This window comes from Budorcas taxicolor, chromosome 8, assembly GCF_023091745.1.
Source record: "Budorcas taxicolor isolate Tak-1 chromosome 8, Takin1.1, whole genome shotgun sequence".
NCBI lineage: Eukaryota > Metazoa > Chordata > Mammalia > Artiodactyla > Bovidae > Budorcas > Budorcas taxicolor.
Window position 1 is genome coordinate 9897240 of NC_068917.1, and position 21277 is coordinate 9918516.

General features: G+C 39.1%; 1 protein-coding gene across 1 annotated transcript in view; it reads right to left on the reverse strand.

The window, feature by feature from the left end:
• Nucleotides 1–21277, reverse strand: part of HPGD (15-hydroxyprostaglandin dehydrogenase) — a 33548-nt gene that overhangs the window by 8443 nt on the left and 3828 nt on the right. The window contains exon 4 of the mRNA XM_052645311.1: nucleotides 11704–11800. Coding sequence (XP_052501271.1) covers nucleotides 11704–11800 — 97 coding nt within the window. The remainder of the gene's footprint in view (nucleotides 1–11703; nucleotides 11801–21277) is intronic.

Genomic DNA, 21277 nt, shown 5'->3' on the forward strand with positions numbered 1-21277 from the left:
CATCGACACTCACGAAACCATGACCACAATCAAGATACGAACACAAACATCCCCCAAAAGTTTCCTTGTGCGTACTCTGTCATCCCTTCCTTCTGCCTTTCCCTCCCCTCTAAGCAACCACTGATCTGTTCCGTGTCACTATAGATTAGTTTGCCTCTTTTAGAAGTTTATATAAATATAAGCACACAACGTAAACTTTTCTATCTGGATTCTTTCAGGATAATTCTTATGGGATTCATCCCATGTTGTAACGTCTATCAATAAGTCATTTCTCTTTCTTTTTCTGAATAGTATTACACTGTAAGGATATACCTATCAATTGCATATACCTTGCTCTTTTGATAGATATATTCAGTTTGGAGGATGATAAAAGAAAGAAAATTCTATTTTTTCAATTATTTTATTTAGGCAAGTTGTAGTTAATTTAGTTAAATAGTTTTTCTTTATCTCCCCACTACATGCAGATTTTAACTATTGCTTCTTACATTTTGAACAGCTAAAGATCCTACAGGATTTTGTCCCCAGCTTGCCAACTAACTTTCAATGTAGACATTTGCTCTTTCTCCGTAAGTTTGCTGCTTTGGAAAGGAAGGCTAAAGGGAGAGAGAAAAGTGTTTTTGGTTTTTTGACAATGACTTTAACTGAGGTTGAAATGTTTCAGAAATCCAACATTTTCTCTTGGATCTCACGATCCAAGTATAAACATCATTTCTGTTGCAATCAACTTCAGTGTTGGTTAGCCATACTCTGTTACTGACCTTAGACTCACAGTACTAGCATATACTCATATATGGTTTCCACATGCTTCAGATAAAAATCTGTTCTGAGGCTAGAAATAAGGGTCAGCACAGAGAATTGTTCAGGGTGTGTGCAGTATGACTCTGGGATCACCACTCACATGGTAGTTTGTAGAAATTGTGCCCCACAGAGTTCCTGCAGTTTATAACCTGCACAACCATACATGGAAGCCCTCTGTGGTAGAGGAGGATGAACCAGTGGAGGTAGGAAGAAAACAAGTTAAGCATCGTGTCATAGAAATTAAAGATGGAAATATTTTAAGAAGCCTATATGGGTTACTTTTATCAAGTGCAGAATCAAAAGAGAATCTCTTTTCTTTGAGATATTAACAAGTCTCAAAATCTCTCATCTAAAAATTGTAGCTGTCACCCAAAAGTAAATAAAAATTAAAAACTGGTACCAGAAAATCCATGATGAACAACAAAAAAAATCAAACTTAAAAAAATAAATAAAAATAGTAGCCCTCTTGGTTTCACCTCTTTCTCCAGCTACCTCTGCATAGCTCATAGTTCACCTTAATCAGGCTTTCATCTGACCAGTCCAGTCAAACAGATCTTGCGGAGGTTGCCAGTGACCTATGTCTGCTAAGGTTAAGCCTTCATCTTGCTGGACACTTTCCTCAGCCGCAACAAACACAGTGAGTTAAGCTCTCCTTGAAGTACTTCCCTCCTTTCGCTGGTGTCCTTCCACCTTACCCTTGCTAGCAGCTCCTCCTCCTCCTCAACCAGACCCAGGAATAGGCTGGAGGACCCAAGAGCTGACCTTGGCCCTCTCTGCCTTTGTAAATAATTTAATTTATTTATTTATCTTTGGCTGTCCTGGGTCTTCCTTGCTGCGTGGGCTTTCTCTAGACTCAGAGAGTGGGAGCTACCATCTAGTGTGCAGGCTTCTCACTGCAGTATCTTCTCTTGTTGCAGAACATTGGATCTAGGTGCGTGAGCTCTACGGTTGCAGCTCCTGGGCTCTAGAGCATGGCTCAAAAGTTGTGGTGCACAGCTTAGTCGCTCCAAGGCATGTGGGATTCTTCCTAGGCCAGAGGTCAAACCCGTGTGCCCTGCATTGGCAGGAAGATGCTTTACCACTCACTGAGCCACCAAAGAAGCCCCTCTCTTTCCATGCACACTCTTTCCCTGTGTGACTTTATCCAGTCTTGTGGATGCAGTTCATTCTCTCAATGTCTCTTTCATTCTCTCCCTCTCACAGAAACACACATGATTTTTAAATTTAAATTCCACATTTCCAGCCAGGATCTCTTCCTCTGTCTCGAGACTTCCCATTAGTTTCCTTCTCTTAAAACACAGTGTGTGCTAATTCAAAAGCTTTTATAGGAGTGAATTCACTTTAGAAATATGTGTTTGGTACCAATTAGGTGCCAAATAGAATGAAAACATGTTTTAAATTGCTAGTTAAAAATGTATAAAACCAAGGGGAGGATCACCATTTGACCAGAATGCCATCTCTTATATTATCGAACCATTTAAAAATGTCCTTTTAATTGAATTTGTTGAGAGGAATTACAGGAGTTTGGATCTGGGGTGCCAGACTAGCTGATCTCAAATTCTGAGTCTACCACAGTGAGCTCTACCTTTGGAGGGGTTACTTCTGGATATCGTGGTGTTTTCCTGGTGTGAACTTGAGGACTAATAGTAGCTATTGTGCATCTTAAATGAGCTGATTTACACAAAATACTTAAAACTGTGCATAACACATAATAAGCTCTACCTATCATTTGCTGTTATTTTTCTATAAATGCAAATTACACATTTTTCTTAAGATGAAACATCTCAAAGTCTTGTTTTATTAATTAGTTTACCTGTTTATCCACAGTGTACCTTTTTATGAAAATGTATCTTTTATACTAAAAATGCCACAAATCTGGTACAGCATCCTAACTCGATTTGGTTTCTAACCCTTGGCCAACTGTGGACTGTTGCTAATCCCAATTCGAAAGTCTTTACAGAATGTCTTCATTTAAGAACTATGTATTCAGCAACTTTAAATACAAAGGATAATGAAAGTAGTATTTAAAATATGCTCTGTTGAAATGTGTAAACCAAACCGGAGGGCCCCTTGTGCTGGGGTAGGGTAGAACTTTGATATTCAACCAGCCAGATGACCCCATCTGACTTCACAGGGAATTCTGCCAGTATAATGACTGCAGGCGCAGTTGCTGGAATGAATTTAGATATTTTAAAATCTTGCAAATTAATTCCCATAGGCACAGAGAAATTCTACTGTCTTCATGTTAAAGGATTTAAGAATAACAAAACAAGGATTGTGACCAGGAGAGAACAGTCTCTAAAGAAATGTCATTTTGTTGGACGTTGTGGGGAATCCTCAATTGTGCTTAAAAATAGATGCCTTAAATTATAAAAAAGTTAGGAAGTAACTTTTAATGCTTATTTATTCTAGGCCCAGCACTGTGCAAGTTTACTTAAAGAATTGCAAAATGGCTCTCTCCAAAATAGAACACGTCTAATTAGTAGCAGGTTTATGTCTGTCATAACTGAGATTAAGAAAAATAATATCAACAGAGTGAGACATTCTACTTATGAAACAGAGAAATATTTTCTACAACCGCTGAGGATAATAACACAAAATGATACAAACTGGTGGAATAACTATCAAAACCCGTTTAAATACTTGAAAATTAAACATGCAATTAAAGAATAAAGTCATTCAGAAAGATAAAATATCATTTCCATTTCCATTAGTTCTTTGACCTTTAACATTCTTTCTACCCGTATTTACAAAAGATAGCTTCAATATCTACATTTCACTGACAGTAAAAAGCTCAAAAAGTTTTGGTGCAAAAAACTGAAATACGCTCAGATGGCAATTTTACTGAATCTGTGAACATACTTGCTTTCAAGTGGATAGAAACCATGTAAAATAAACTACACAGAAGTGTTAAAGAAATTCGACTTAGGAAAGTAAATTGAGAGTCTAAACTTACTGATTTCTTTGCGTGATAAACTTGGGCTCAGCAGCTGTGCCCAAAAGCAGGAATTGGAACTCTTCACAGTTTCTACCCATCTCACACTGTCTACCTATCTCTCTGCGTTTGACCACCACTTCTCTAATAGAAGGGGAAGAGAGAACTAGTGAGAATGCATTTATCTGTGTTTATGCAGAAAGCTAACTGAAGTAACTGGTGGATGTCTTCATTATATGATCTTTCACACAGTAGAACACCTTATCTGATGCTGCTTTTTCCCCTCTCAGTCTCATGCCTGCCATTAACAAATTATGCTTTGAAATGTGCCGTGATGTAAAAAGTGGCTTAAATTTTCACAAAACGACTACATCTTCGTAATAAAAATCTTTCCAATCGGTAACTTCAGTAGCACTTTCCAGGGATTGTTAATTCTCAGAAAGTTGCCCCTAATATCCCATCAAAATACCCCTTCCTAAAAGTTCAGTTATTGCCTATGCTGGGTTTAGAGGAAACCAAGATGAGCTTTTTTAGCCACTCAAAGAATGTCCCTGTGCAAACTTTAGGGGCCTGTTCCTCAAAGTTGGGGCCAAGGACTGGCATCATAATGGCAGGACCTGCCCCAGAGTAGAATTTACCTCTAAACAAAGGTAATATCTCTCATATTGAATTCTGAAAGACTATTCATTTCCTTAACAGTCTTCCTAACCCCCAACACGGCTAGGAAATGCTAAATTTTCTATCCATTTCTCAAAGGCCAATAAAATATTTGACCTTTCCTACTGACTCATTCTAGTGTGTGTCTTCTTAATAATTTTAAGTCATAAGACAGCAAAATGGCACCATGAAAACGTCCTTTGGTACTAAAGGAGGGAGGCGGCTCTTTGGACCAACGAAGCTCCAGATAATGAAGAGTCATCCACTGTACAAGATACACTAAATCATTGTTGTTCAGTCTCTAAGTCATGTCCAATTCTGCGATCCCATGGACTGCAGCATGCCAAGCTTCTCTGTCCTTCACCGTCTCCCGAAGTGTGCTCAAACTCATGTCCATTGCTTTCGTAACTAATTCTCACCACTTTACACAAGTTACGCAACTTGTTCAAGATGAGTTGTTCAACTATAAATTGGAGATAATTAAACAGACTTCTATTGTAGGGAACTGTGAAAGTTAAATGTAACATCATATAGCCAATGGTTTATCACAATGCCTGGAACTTGCTAAATATGTTAGTCCCCCTTCTTTAAAGCAAGAAGAGTTACAGAGGGTTGTACCATGTGATAACCTGAATTTTCTGGTCTGTTGTGACACTGCAGCCCAAATGCTTCTCTTCAGGCCACATGAGTCTTAAAGACTTTCACTGCTTATTATGTTTCTGCTTCATCTATGCCATGATAACTAATGGGTTGGCCAAAAAAAGTTTATTTGGGTTTTTCCATAAGATGTGACAGAAAAACCCAAATGAACATTTTTGGCCAACCCAATATTTAGTGCTGCATACTTCCAACAGACACTGACATACAGCTCCTGACATATAGCTTCCTTTCTGTAGATGTTCAGCATGTTTGGTTAACTTGAATGTGTTATTTGAAGTGGTAACCTTAGCACTTTTACCATAACACAACAAATTATATTGTTCTAGATATGACATAGCTCAAATGAGTATGTCACTGGGCTGGTATTCAACTACAAAAAATTCTGGGATATCCAGATATTTTCACAGGACTCTTAATGTTTTCAATTCAGTCATATGACCTTCACAGTGTCACTCACAAAATGCCACTGAACGCCTTATTTCTGAAGCACATAGATCACCTGCAGCAAACACCAATTCTGCAGCAGCTGAGCAGCTGGGAACAGGTTTGGTGGGCAGACTCCTTTTCCTATGACGACTTCTCCTCTTTTCCCACTATTTGAGTAACTAAGTATAAAGAAGCATACTTGACTCCTATTGGATGCCTTGGGCTTCCCAGATGGCTCATTAGTAAAGACCCACCTCCCAGTGCAGGAGGCATGAGTTTGATCCCTGGGTTGGGAAGATCCTCTGGAGGAGGCAATGGCAACCCACTCCAGTATTCTTGCCTGGAGAGTCCCATGGACAGAGGAGCCTGGCAGGCTCAGTCCACGGGGTCACAAAGAGTCAGACACGACTGAGCACTCACGCACACATATATGGGATGTCTTACGGGAGCAGAGCTGTTTGATTATCTGCATTAAACCAGACTTTGCTCTTCTCTGTTGTTCAACTTTTTCTTGCTTCATAATTAAGGATGAATGTGGCAAACTGAGTGCAGGTTTATATATTACATTTATAGACAAAAGCTCATACAGAAGAGTCTATGTGGTTAACAGAGATTGGAACAACTTCCCTGGCTCCAGACTGGAGACACCCTTCCCTCCACACAGCAAAGAATCACTCTCTACTGTAACTGCTCCTCTGTTTGTTAAACTTATTAATTGCATCTGATACTCTGTCTGCGTCAGTGGTCATTACTCATTAACTCCTCTGCCCAAACCAGTGTGTCAACTTGAGGTTTTTCTATGACACTAAATGATTCCACTGGATCTGGGCACGAGATCATGGGATGGACTCTGGTTGGACTGAAGAGCACCCATTATTCCTTCAACAGAGAGAGCAGTAGGGGAAAAGAGGAAAGGTCTATAGGGAAAGAACATCCGGAAAACACAGGAAGGAAGCACTAGAACTAGTTTTCCTATGATTTCATTTGTCAGTTATATCTCATATAAGCTGAGAAGTAAAAACAAACAAAAAAACAAACAAAACTTTGACTCTGGTAATTCCCAAAGGCTTTTTTGATCATCTGGCATCTGCCAACATGCTCTGACTTCAAGGGTACAAAATTTTTGATATTATTTCTGAGGAAAGTGTGAAGATGTGAGATAGCCACAATTTATTTTCTGCTATACTATTACAAAATCTTGTATTTTTACCAAACTGATTTCATTAAGGGAAGATCAGAGGCTCATAATGAGTGGATAAGACACAAAACAGTACATTTTAATATTCTTTCTGAGATGAGAGAACCTCAGTGTCAAAGCCAAGGGTCAGAGGAGAGCTAGCAGGGGTTGCCCAGATGGGCCAGAGGCAACAAGGAAATGGTGTTAGGTGTTGCAGGTATGGAGGATGGGCATTATGAAGGTACCTAGTCAAGTGTAATGGACAGAGATGAACTAATGAACCATCATCCTCCTGCCTATCAGGAGGAATATCAGAGGGGGAATCATTTTGGATTGCTCTGATTTTCACTAGATTGTAAGAGTGTCAGAAAGTAACTCAAAGCCAGAATGGTCTCCTCATTGAATTTCTATCCATTCATTGCTTTATCTACATGACTAGCAAAAGATTCACGCATGGTTCCCAATATTAACTCTGGGATAATGAAGAAGAGCTAATTAACACTCAGGATGGGAAGAAGTGTGACAAACCAAGCTCTTAGCCAAGAAAGGCGAGTGGACATCTAAGGTGAGTGGACATCTAAATTGCTCTTCTGTTTGGCATGTTTTGACTTGTGACACTGGTAATCTCCCCACATGGTTCCAGGGCTTTACTCTGTGTGTGTCAAACAGGGCAAAAGCTTAAGCTTTCACTGAAGGTTGAGTAAGTAGTCCTGAGACTAAAATAGTGCCCAGGAGTCCTGAATATACTGGGACATCACACTGGCTTAATTAAGTTACAGGACTTCAGTTTCTCTTTCTTTATAGTTAGGCTAAGATAGACATGGAAACAGACACAGATTTAACAAACTCATAGACAGAAGAGATAGAAAATCTTGCGGTTAAGGCATAGGGGATCTCCTATCGGGCTGCTGTTATGAGAACTCCAACTCCCCAGCTTCCTTGCATGTAAGGTTGTGCAAGATACTTATTATGCTCTCCAGACTAGGCTCCCTTATCTTCAAGATGGAGATTATAGAAACTACTGCACAGGGCTGTTGAGAAAATTAAACGAGATAAGGACTTCCCTGGCGGCTTAGTCGGTAGAGAATCCACCTGCAATGTGGGAGACCTAGGTTCCCTGGGTTGGGAAGATCCCCTGGAGAAGGGCATGGCAACCCACTCCAGTATGCTTTCCTGGAGAATCTCCATGGACAGAGGAGCCTGGTGGGCTGCCATCCATGGAGTCACAAAAAGTTGGACACGACTGAGTGACTAAGCACAGCCCAAGGTGTCCATAGTATTTAAAAGAGTATCCTGCGAATGGTGAGTGCTCAGTTAAAGTTAATTGCTGTTACATGTTTAAATAATTTCATTGGATACGAGGCAGTACTACATTGCATTTCTCTATTCATGCTCTTGGGGGAAATTGAGCCTCTTCTGCGATAGAATCTCTCCCAGAGAATCCTATATTGATTCAACACTGAGGGCTTCTAGTCCTCTTGAGACTAAAATCAGTGCCTCCAATGACACAAGGTCAAGGGTCTCCCACGATATGGCATTCATGGTTCTCCAAGTGTTATGAGACCTCTTAACTTTAAGAGGGAATTCACGGAATTACCTTTTGATTGCCTCCATAGGTTCTTTTCCACGTTTATATTTTAATAAACTGTTAAACATTTTTCTTAATTTTCCAATCATTTATATATTTTTCTTAGGATTTTATTTCAAAGGTGTATAGATTTAGCCTTGACAATTTCCCTTTAGGATTCCAGTCTCTGAGAATCTAAACTTCAGTCCTCTCTTGGATCAAATATGTCTTTTAAGTATTTCCCATGCTTTCACCTTTTTCTTGGACTTGAAGTATTATAATTTGTAAGTAGATGTCAGATTAGGAAAACTAACCAGATTACCCTGAACAGTTTATATAACTACATCTATAATAACTCTAGAGATGTCATTTTTGTCTTGAAGCAACCCAGAAAATGAAATGGTAGTTTATTTTTGAGAACCTTTGGTCCCATCGCTTCATGGGAAATAGATGGGGAAACAGTGGAAACAGTGTCAGACTTTATTTTTTTGGGCTCCAAAATCACTGCAGATGGTGACTGCAGCCATGAAATTAAAAGACACTTACTCCTTGGAAGGAAAGTTATGACCAACCTAGATAGCATATTGAAAAGCAGAGACATTACTTTGCCAACAAAGGTCCATCCAGTCAAGGCTATGGTTTTTCCAGTAGTCATGTATGGATGTGAGAGTTGGACTGTGAAGAAAGCTGAGCAGTGAAGAATTGATGCTTTTGAACTGTGATGTTGGAGAAGACTCTTGAGAGTCCCTTGGACTGCAAGGAGATCCAACTAGTCCATTCTGAAGGAGATCAGCCCTGGGATTTCTTTGGAAGGAATGATGCTGAAGCTGAAACTCCAGTACTTTGGCCACCTCATGCGAAGAGTTGACTCATTGGAAAAGACTCTGATGCTGGGAGGGATTGGGGGCAGGAGGAGAAGGGGACGACAGAGGATGAGATGGCTCGATGGCATCACAGACTCGATGGACGTGAGTCTGAGTGAACTCCGGGAGATGGTGATGGACAGGGAGGCCTGGTGTGCTGCAATTCATGGGGTCGCAAAGAGTTGGACATGACTGAGCAACTGAACTGAACTGAACTGAAAGGAGATGTCTACATTTCTACTCGGGTGAAGTTCACAGTGGTTTAAGCACTATCTGACAATGATTCCCAATGGAATGAGAAAAACGCAGAGCCTCAGACATGTATGTAATCACAGGCACCTCTAATGCTGATGCTTGCAATGTTACTGGAGCTGAGGGGTGGAGAACAGGAAGTGGGCACACTGATTCTGCCATTACCACAATAACTGAAACCAATCTGATGACTGAAGAAAGTCTCATTGTTTTTGAACACAGATAGTTTAGATTTGGTGTCAATATTGGTCAGGTTTATAAAATTTCATGACTCCACTTGAACTATTCAAGAACCATTCATGATGATTTTCCTAGAATTTTCAAAGTGAAGTCTTTTGCTCCAAAAGTTCCTGCCAAAAGGATTATAGCTGCTGCTGTGCTGTGCTTAGTTGTGCTCGACTCTGTAACCCCATGGACTGCAGCCCACCAGGCTCCTCTGTCCATGGAATTCTCCAGGCAAGAATATTGGAGTGGGTTGCCATTTCTTACTACAGGGTATCTTCCCGACCCAGGGATCAAACCTGCATCTCTAGTGTTTCCTGCATTGGCAGTGGGTTCTTTACCACTGTGCCACCTGGGAAACCCTAAAGGTTTATGGCTTCTACCAAGCAAAATGATATCAGCTGATCACAAGTCACATAGCCCTGAATAAAACACAATTTGAATGGCATATTGTGGAAAGAATGATCAGCTCTCTGCTGATCACTGTGTACAGGCTAGGCACACAACTAGCCTGCATTTCCCAGACTCCCAGCTTCAGCCAGCCTGGTTTCCCAAAAGGTTGCCTACAGAAAAGGTTGCCTGCAGCGAGCATCTTGCCCTAGGTTGATCCATGAGTGGTGAACAAGTTTATGCTATATTTAAGCCACTACCCGTTTGGGTCTATTTATGAAAGAAGTTTAGCACTGGAAGGAGGTGGAGTATGGCATCTCAAAATATGTCACCTGAGCATAAGGGTGGCTTTTGAGCTAAAGGCACTTGTAAAACAGCAGGTGTAAGGGAACACTTTAATCTCTCTTTTCTTCCTGAAAACAGGACACAGAACTTCCATGCAAAAGATGCTGTCCCAGTCCCAGGAGGAAGGAAACTTTATCATCAGAGACTGGTGTCAAGAAGAGACATCTATACAGATCTTGTTAAAATAACTCTTATCTTTCTTGAGTCTCCTCATATATTTTAGTTACTTTCCCACAAATGCCTCGCTTCATTCAACCTAGTTTACAAACACTGAGGTCTCACCATTTCTTTGGATCTTCGTTCTCCCACGGGGGCTCTCGTGGACATGTGAGAACCTGTATACTTTTCTCCTCTGTTGATCTATCTTATGTCAATTTAATTCTCGCACTGGGCTAGGGACACCAAGAAAGAGATAAAGTTTGGTTTCCCCTATAGCACATCCCAACTAACTATATACGCCATATTTTAAAATTATACACTGTTAGTACCATCACAATACCTTAACTTCATTTTAGTCCTTTTCAGTTCATCAAAGGTGTTTTTACAAACTTTACTGTTTAGGAATCTCACAATAACCTTTGACAAATAGCAATGCTAGGAAAATATATATGTACAATCAAAGCTATAGCTTTGTCAGTAGTCATGTTTGTATGTAAGAATTATAACATAAAAAAGGCCGAGTGCCAAAGAACTGATGCTGTTGAATTAGGATTCCAGTCTCAGAGAATCTAAACTTCAGCCCTCTCTAGGATCAAATATGTCTTTTAAGTATTGCCCATGCTTTCACCTTTTTCTGGAGAAAAAGATCTTCTCCACCTTGTGCTGGAGAAGACTCTTGAGAGTCCCTTGGACTGCAAGGAGACCAACCCAGTGGATCCTAAAGGAAATCAACCCTGAAATTTCATTGCAAGGATTGCTGCTGAAGCTGAAACTCTAATACTTTGGCCACCTGATACAAAGACAACTCATTGGAAAAGACCTTGATGCTGGAAAAGATTGAAGGCAAAGGGAGAAGGGGGCAGCAGAGAATGAAATGGTTAGATAGCTTCGTTGACTCAATGGACATGAATTAGAGCAAACTCTGGAAGACAGTGGAGGTCAGAGGAGTCTGGTGTGCTGCAGTCCTTGGGTTTGAAAGAGTCAGATAGGACCTAATGACTGAACAACAGCAACATGTTTCTTGAAAGCAGTTGTGCATTAGGTAACTTTAAAGTCACAACTTAAAACGAAAGAAACTTTGAGTTCAAACTTCTGATATTATGAAACAGAAAATCCCATAGAACCAGTAAAAAGAAAAGTAAACCTAGTTGCTATCTCAAACCTGAGTTGGTAATTAATGCACTTTGAAGAGATACTTTTGTAGTCCAAGTGACCAATAATAAATCATTATTGACATCATAATTGTCCTTACCTGCTAAAGAGGACATATTAATAATGATACCACCTTCACCTCCATTTTGCTTGCTCATGTAATCCAAGCCCAGGTAGGTTCCACTGATCACAGAAACCTAGTCCAGGGGCAGAAATAGGAAAAGCAACAGAATCATTATATTTTATGATATAGTCACACCCCAACGTTTCTATTGCTATCTCAGACACTGATGGAGATTCCTGCAAAAGTTATCAATGAAAGGTTATGAAATGGCTGTGTTTTTGTTTTAAGTTAGTCATTAACTCTTTTGTTTGCCTAAACTTGTAGAGCTCATCACATTTCCGCAAAATTTCACTTAGTTGCCCAATTTCTGAGATTTTATGAAAAATGTTATATTGCAAAAGTATCTTATTAACTTTCGTTAATTCACAGCACCTTCAAGAATTCTATATATTCTTTTTCTCTTCTAAATACTGGATACAAAATTTATTCACCCTGTTTAGCCCATAGTTCTCTTGCCCAAGTATTCTACATCTATCTGCTGTGTTTCATTCTCTTGCCTCTTGGAATATATCATAGTGGATACCCTTGATTGCCTGTACAGTTCTCATTTCCTTCTTTTTTGCATTTGTATCTACTTCTTCATGTAATACAAAGGAAGGTGATCTCCCTTGCTTTAGTGCTGACAGTGGTTAATCTAATTGAGTCACAGAAATCCCATTCCCCTCGCCTGTGACTGGTTTAGGAGATGAAAGTGACCCATTTCCCAGCCAGTAAGACCAGAGAAGGAGTCAGCTGCAAGTCGGGTCCAGATTGGGGAGGGTGATGAAAGAGTATGCTACAGAGAAAATTTTCAGTGCTCTTAAGAAAACCAAATGATTGCATTACTCCCTTTTCATTGCTTTGTATGCAGGGAATGGCAGGGACATTACTTTGAAAAGCAGAGATATTATTTTGCCAACAAAGGTTCAGTTCAGTTGCTCAGTCATGTCTGACTCTTTGCAACCTCGTGGACTGCAGTACAGAAGGCTTCCCTGTCCATCACCAATACCCAGAGCTTGCTCAAACTCATGTCCATCCAGTCAGTGATGCCATCCAACCATCTCAGCCCCTGTCATCCCCTTCTCCTCCCGCCTTCTATCTTTCCCAGCATCGGGGTCTTTCCAATGAGTCAGTTCTTAGCATCAGGTGGCCAAAGTAATGGAGTTTCAGCTTCAGCATCAGTCTTTCCAAAGAATATTCAGGACTGATTTTCTTTAGGATGGACTGGTTGGATCTCCTTGCAGTCCAAGGGACTCTCAAGAGTCTTCTCCAACACCACAGTTCAAAAATATCAATTCTTCAATGCTCAGCTTTCTTTACAGTCCAACTCTCCATCCATACATAACTACTGGAAAAACCATAGCTTTGACTAGATGAACCTTTGTCAGCAAAGTAACGTCTCTGCTTTCCAATATGTATCCAGAATGGTCATAGCTTTTCTTCCAAGGAGCAAGTGTTTTTTAATTTCATGGTTGCAGTCACCATCTGCAGTGGTTTTGGAGCCTCCAAAAAGAAAGTCTCTCACAGCTTCCATTGTTTCCCCATCTATTTCCCATGAAGTGATGGGACCAGATGCCATGATCTTAGTTTTCTGAATGTTGAGTTTTAAGCAAACTTTTTCACTCTCCTCTTTCACTTTCATCAAGAGGCTCTTTAGTTCTTCTTCACTTTCTGCCATAAGGGTGGTGTCATCTGCATATCTGAGGTTATTGATATTTCTCCCAGCAATCTTGATTCCAACTTGTGCGTCATTCAGCCTGGCATTTCTCATGATGTACTCTGAATATCAGTTAAATAAGTAGGGTGACAATATACAGCCTTGACATACTCCTTTCTCGATTTGGAACCAGTCTGTTGTTCCAAGTTTGGTTCTAACTGTTGTTTGTTGACCTGCATACAGATTTCTCAAGAGACAGGTCAGGTGTTCTGGTATTCCCATCTCTTTCAGAATTTTCCACAGTTTATTGTGATCCACACAGTCAAAGGCTTTGGCATAGTCAATAAAGCAGAAGTAGATGTTTTTCTGGAACTCTCTTGCTTTTTCTATGATCCAACGGATGTTGGCAGTTTGATCTCTGGTTTCTCTGCCTTTTCTAAATCCAGCTTGAACATCTGGAAGTTCATGGTTTACGTACTATTGAAGCCTGGCTTGGAGAATTTTGAGCCTTACTTTGCTAGCATGTGAAATGAGTGCAATTGTGTGGTAGTTTGAACATTATTTGGCATTGCCTTTCTTTGGGATTAGAATGAAAACTGACCTTTTCCAGTAGTCACGTATGGATGTGAGAGTTGGAACATAAAGAAGGCTGAGTACTGAAGAATTGATGCTTTTGAACTGTGGTGTTGGAGAAGACTCTTGAGAATCCCTTGGATTGAAAAGAGATCAAACCAGTTAGTCCTAACGAAAATCAGTTCTGAATACTCATCGGAAGGACTGATGCTGAAGCTGAAGCTCCAATACTTTGGCCACTTGATGCAAAGAACCAGCTAGTTGGAAAAAATCCTGATGCTGGGGAAGACTGTAGGCAGGAGGAGAAGGGAGTGACAGAAGATGAGATGATTGGATGGCATCACCGACTCAATGAACATGAGTTTGAGCAAACTCTGGAAGTTGGTGACAGACAGGGAAGCCTGCCATGCTGTAGTCCACGAGGTGGCAAAGAGCTGGACATGACTGAGTGACTGAGCAACAATTGTGGAATGAAGTTATAGAGATAGCTTCGTTAAGAGGGAACCACCATGAAGGACGGCAGGTGGGAAAGATGACAGGGACTGTCCTGATGATATCACAGAGCCGCAGCATCAAGCAGCCCCGAACTCAGTGTCCTGTGAGATCACATAGCTGTTTCACCTAGACTGAGTGGGGGATTATTGTTCCCTGGACACATGGTCTTCAGTAATTAAACCACTTAATTTTGTTCATCATTCTTCCAGCTACCTTTTTGATAGCTAATTCTGTTTTATTACTGACACCCACATATAGGCACCTTTTCGGTATTATTCTAACACTTAAGAATGAATTGGCACTTCTATGGTGGTCCAGTGGTTAAGAATCTGCCTTGTAGTGCAGAAGACACTGGTCTGACTCCTGGTCCTGAAAGATCCCACACGCCACAGAGCAACTAAACCCATGTGCCACAACTACTGAACCTGTGCTCCATGACAAGAGAAGCCTGTGCATTGTAACCTGAGATAGCCCCTGCTCTCCACAACTAGAGAAAGCCTGAGTGCAGCAACAAAAACCCAGCGCAAGCAAAAGTAAATAAATAAGAACTAACCACTATCAAAAGCAACTTGTGACATGCAACGTATTTGAAACCGTACATTCCCTTTTCGGAGAAGGCGATGGCACCCCACTCCAGTACTCTTGCCTGAAAAATCCCATGGACGGAGGAGCCTGGTAGGCTGCAGTCCATGGGGTCACTGAGTCAGACATGACTGAGCGACTTCCCTTTCACTTTTCACTTTCATGCATTGGAGAAGGAAATGGCAACCCACTCCAGTGTTCTTGCCTGGAGAATCCCAGGGACGGGGGAGCCCGGTGGGCTGCTGTCTGTGGGGTCGCACAGAGTCGGACAGGACTGACGCAACTTAGCAGCAGCAGCAGCAGCAGTAGCAGCATTCCCTTTTAGAATTAAGAACGCCTCTCCCTTCCAACTCAGACTTTTAATAGAAAATTTCCTTTTGACATCTTAATTCTTATGACTTTCATTTTTTACAATACTGGGAAGAAAACAATATAACAGAGAATGAGATAACGAGTCTGAACCTGAGGGCATATATTGATGGTTACCTTCTTTTTATTTTAAAAATTCCTTTTGGAGTTTTCTTGACAAGCATTCAGAGTTGCCTCTATACCTAACAGTAGTTTTAACACAAAGAAGTAAACTGAAGATTCAAGCCATGTATCAGTGTGATATTAAGCAAACTCAGGGAGAATGAATAAAACTTGCACATGATTCCCTTTTAAAGAGAAAAAAAAACACCTTCAGTGGTTTATATAAGAAGGATTAAAAAATGTACATGACTGGAATTACTGAAGTCAGATTCTGTGTGTTTCTGTCCAGGTCTCTGGCATGTCTGAACAGGATTTCTGTTTATGCGTATTGGCACTACTCCTTTATTCTCAGGTATTTACAGCTTTGCTGACACCTGTTTTGGGTTTTCAACATCTACATGATACAGCCAGATAGAAGATTGAGGAATGTTTCCAATTTTTTTAAAAGCTATATTTATTTCCTGCTTTTTTTTTTTGATTGAGGAGGAAAAATAATTGTCGTGCTATCTATTATCAGGTTAAGAATTGAGTACTTTTTCAAATGAAAGTATTCTTCAAATAAATCTACAAGAAAAAATCTCTAATGTTTTAGCTGAACATATATGATATTTTCACCTCTTTTCCTTTACTATGACAATCTCTTCCACATCCCAGATCATATATTAAGGAAAATTCAAGGTCTAATTTTACGTGTGGTTAGTCACTCAGTTGTGTCCGACTCTTTGCAAGCCCATGGACTGCAGCCAGCCTGGTTCTCTGTCCATGGGAATTCTCCAGGCAAGAATACTGGAGTGGGTTGCCATGCCCTCCACAGGATCTTCCCAACCCAGGGATCGAACCCAGGTCTCCAGCATTGCAGGTGGATTCTTTACCGACTGAGCCACCAGGGAAGCCCTAATTTTACATAGTGAGAATAAATAAAAACTTGACTATTGACAAAATAATCTAATGAACACAGGCTTACTCAATATTTTTGGTTATGAGAGAATTTTTATATGTATACTGAAATTACAATTGTTTAGTATTCCAAATCTTAAAGTAGTTTTTTTCATGAATTAAGGCATTCTGTAACTTAAAAATCACTCTCATAAATTCCCCTATCCTGGAAATGATTCTCTAGTAATAAAGATAAATGCATAAATGAACTTAGCTCCTCTCATTAAGCATCATGTCTTCTATTATACACACAAATATGTATAGACAGGCTTCTCTGGGGGCTCAGCAGAAAAAAAAAAAACACAACGCAGAAGTACCAGGAGACATGGGTTTAATCCCTGGCTTAGGAAGATCCCATGGAGGAGAGCATGGGCTTCCCTGGTGGCTCAGACAGTAAAGAAGAATCTGTCTGCAATGCAGGAGACCTGGGTTTGATTGCCAGGTTGGGAAGATCCCTGGAGATGAAAATGGGTACCCACTCCAGTATTCTTGTCTGGAGAATTCCCTAGACAGAGGAACCACGGAGTCACAAAGAGTCAGACACAACAGAGCACCATACACACACATATATGTATATATGTTCTATTTATATTTGTGTGTGTGTGTGTGTTTACTACTGAAATTTTCTAATCTGTTATTTCCTTTATCCCATTTCCCTCCACTCTGGAGTTGCTTTCAGTTTATTTATGATTCTTGTGCTACATAGTAACTAAAGCAATTATAAAAAATTCTGTCATATAATCATAAAACTCTACCTTTTAGGATCTTGTTTTTCCTCCAGTCAGTTTTCAAGGGATACTAATAGAGATGATCATTTTTTTTTCTGAAATCTATTTTCATCTTTTTTTTCTTCCATGTTCAATCTTTCAACATTTCTGCTTATTTAGGGGGTAAATATGATTGTGTTCCCCCTTGCAGAAGCTACTTATAATTCAGGAAGCCTTGCCTAACTAACTAAAATAGTTCTATAGGGTCTTTAGGTATGATAGAGTTGCAATAACAGAAAGTAGTTATTAATTTAAGTTGTAATCAGCATGCTTGGGAGCCAAGAAAAAGGAGTATGCTTGACAACAGTGTTTCTATCTGTTTCCTCAACTCTTCATTAGAGGCAGAGTAGAGCAGAAAAGTCTACCTCATTTAGAAATGGGATGGTGGGAATGAAGACAATGTGACTTCATACAAATTATGCTTTATTGAAGCTTAACCAACCTTAGAGGTAAAAGGATTATTTTCATCTTTTTCCAATCTGGGAAATACAAAATCAGAAAAATGAAATAAAAATTCATAAACTTTAAAAAAATATTTTATTTATTTTACTTTTATTTATTTCTTCGGCTGTGCTGGGTCTTAGTTATGGCATGTGGGCTCCAGTTCCCTGACCAGGGATCAAACTCGGGCCCCCTGCATTGGGAGCATGGATGCTTACCTATAGGACCATCAGGGAAGTCCCAAAAGTTCATGAATTTTAAATTCAGGTACAGAACAAATCCTTTTAAAGAATCCCCAGTGATAGCCATCAATTTTATTTAATTTTTATTTGAATATACTAATGGAGTCAATACAAGTTAGTCATATGTCCAAATTAGGTCGTAAGTCCCACCCGAGTGTGAATGAGTTATTTTGGTTTATTAAAGTTTCAAGTAGTGAAATAAATACATTACCAAATAACTTTATCAGTATTCAAAGTTAAGTCTACCTCTGCTCAATGGCCAGACCAACCGAGAGTTATGTAAAAAGTATTTCTTTCCTGAATGTTCCTTGTGAGTCTGAGCAGCTACAAATAAGGCTCCTGTGGCTGATTTCAGACTGAAAAGGAAGAACAGAGAAGTCTAATGGGAAAAAAAGACTGGGAAGAGGTTTACTGGAGCTCTTGTGTGGGACACACGGTGAGAACCACTGTCTGAAGAATAAAGAAGGGATAAATTTGGTAAGGAAAAAAAGTGGAAGGATAGACGATACCGTTTGCAACACTGATGTAATAGGAAACCATCCAAACATTGTACTGAAACACTAAAACGAATATCCATGTCTGCAAAATATCACAGGATAGCAGTTTATTTTTCTAATACATTTTAATTGAACATCTACTAAGCATGCAAAACAAAAATGTTCTGCATTGAAAGAACTTACAGCATATAAGCATAAGTTGTACACGTATCAAAATAATTCTAACAAAATTTCAAAAACCGATAAGCCCTATGAGGATAAGTTATGTTATATAAGCTTTCAGAAGAGGGAATGATATGTGGTGAGGTTCTTTAACTAACTGGTGACTCTCTGACATGGACAAGAACATGGAAAAACATGGAAAAGACCAGACACGAAATTGTATAATTCAAGGAAGCAAATTATATCCAGGGCAGAATTGAAAAAAAACACTATACACAAACCACACACAAATATTTGCATTCTACTACCAGAGGTAATCCAGTTGGAGGACAATGATTAGTCAGACTCTAATCTACTCTTGCAATGAGTATTGTAGGTAGCAGTGAAGGAACTTGTTTTTAAGTTATATATGGGTGACAAAGGTTATAGCTTGTTCTCTTTCTGTAACATTAAACAAATGTCATCAGTCTCTAGAGTTAAGCTAAGGAGTGGCCTCTGTCAGCAGAGTTCAAAGCAAAGTAAAGGCCAGTTGAGTTTCAGTGAGGAAGAATCCTGGAGAGTGAGCTATAACCAAAGGGGACAAATAAAATTCCCATCTTCCAGAATTCTCTATTTGAAGATAATGCAAGAACTTCCCAGCTTGGAGCAGATGTTTATTCACCTGTGTATTTATTAAAATAAAGCAAACATGCCCGCTCTGCTGGATGAAAACAGATCACTAGACTCCAACCTATTCCCTCTGTGATCTCTCTTCGCTATTTTCATGTTTCTTTATATTAACTCTAATCATTGCACATGTTTTCTGACAGCTGATTTCTCAGAGAAAAGACACAGTAGTTACCCATTATGAATGAACTGAATATGGAAAACTTACATCCTAGGGACCTCTATCTATAAAATATCTGGAGTTTTACTGATGAAACGAAAATAATAGTGATACACAAGGGAAAGAACTGTTGTGTAATTTTTTTTATTAGTATAGCTCAAGTAAAAAAATCTGGTCAGTTTATGTGGTTTCAGAGAGTGGCATAAGTTCATAAAAATATATCTTCTTTAAATTCCTGAAGTTTCCAATTGGTTGCATGTTCAAAAACAATATTTTTTTAAGTCTGGCAACCAAAGGATATACTGAAGTATGGTTCATAATCAGTCAGGGATAACCACCAAAAAGCATGCATAAAATGTACTATTTTCTTACCAGCCAAAGAAAATTAAGGCTATCCAATGGAATTTAAGATAAGCATGGAAACAGAACATAGACAAAAAGAAAATTTAGCGAACATGAAGTATGAACTAAAGCAAAAGGAATAAATCCTAACAGAAGAGTAAAAATAAATATGAGTGGCTTAAATTCACAAATATAAAAAGTTCTAGGATGTGATTTGAAAAATAAGATTTTACATTATACTGTTAGCAAGAGATAAAATTAACATAAAAGGTTATTTTCATTTTCAAAATAAAGAAACAAAAAAGTATGCCTAGGTAAATGAGAATCAAAAGAAAACATGGATGCCAGTTTTATATCTGGAAATAGAAAACAAATAAAAAATCCCAGGTTGCAATAGGGTTACAACTTTAAAGAGTCAACAGTCGATAAATTATGATCACCAGCCATTTATGCAGAATTAAAACTGACAGGATGACTGAAAGAGGTAGGCAAATTGACAATTGTCATTTGAGATATAACTACATATTCAGACACAGAAAAATGAAGGAGATAAAAAGTAAGCAAAGGAATAACTGACAGCCAAATCAAATAGAAATATTTTCAGAAAATGATAAGATCTTATCATTCATAACAGAGACAGGAATATAAAATTAAATGAGGTGTAACTAAGCAAAGTCAATGGCATTAGACATTGATATACAGTAATAAAGTACGATTTAGCCAAGAGATGTAACTACGGTTCACAGAATGAAAATATTTCATTTTACTTATCTATACTATTTGTATAAAGTAGAAGAAAATCAAAGAGTTGTCTCAACTCAGAAACAGCAGTTGTGAGGTCTCTAAACATACACACACACATCAGAAACATTTTGAGAGACACTTGACAAATACCTTTTAAAGTTATTTTGAAATACGATACCCAGGAATGCTTGAGACAAATTTTAGATAGAACTAGAAGGAGGGTGTTTGCATTTTAAAATAGTACCTTTTGATCTGGGTCGAAGGATTTTAGGTCTCTGTCAAGCTTGGGGTGCAACTCTGTACCTTAAAAAAAGTAGTGCTCACAGATGACCTTCTTTTGCGAGTTAGGGTAATTCCCATCAATTCTATCAAGTGGTTACAGTTAAGTCACTACTCATGAGAATGTCAGTTCAAGTAAAATATTTATTGACTAAGCACTGTCTTCAGGACATCGTGTTGATTACTGAGAGAAGAACAAGGAAAAACATCACATGGTACTTGTTTTTAAGAAGTTGGATATGGTGAAGTAGGGAGCACTCCCTATGTGTTTATATACACACCGTAGCCCCTCTGCACTTTACACATGCTTGCTTTGCAAGACTAATAAAAAAGATTACCAAATAAAAGAAATTACCAAGGGCATGGTGACCCCATGCCCAGCCCAGCTCTGACATCTGGCTTTAGCTAAAGTTTCAGTATTTCTAAACCCCAATGGTTTATGTCATGTGTTTATAAAATGGGATAATCAGTAAGCTTGTAATACAATGCAGAAAACAAATTTTATTTCCTAATTCTACATTTTCACAATTCAAGAAAGAATTAAATAATCAGAAACA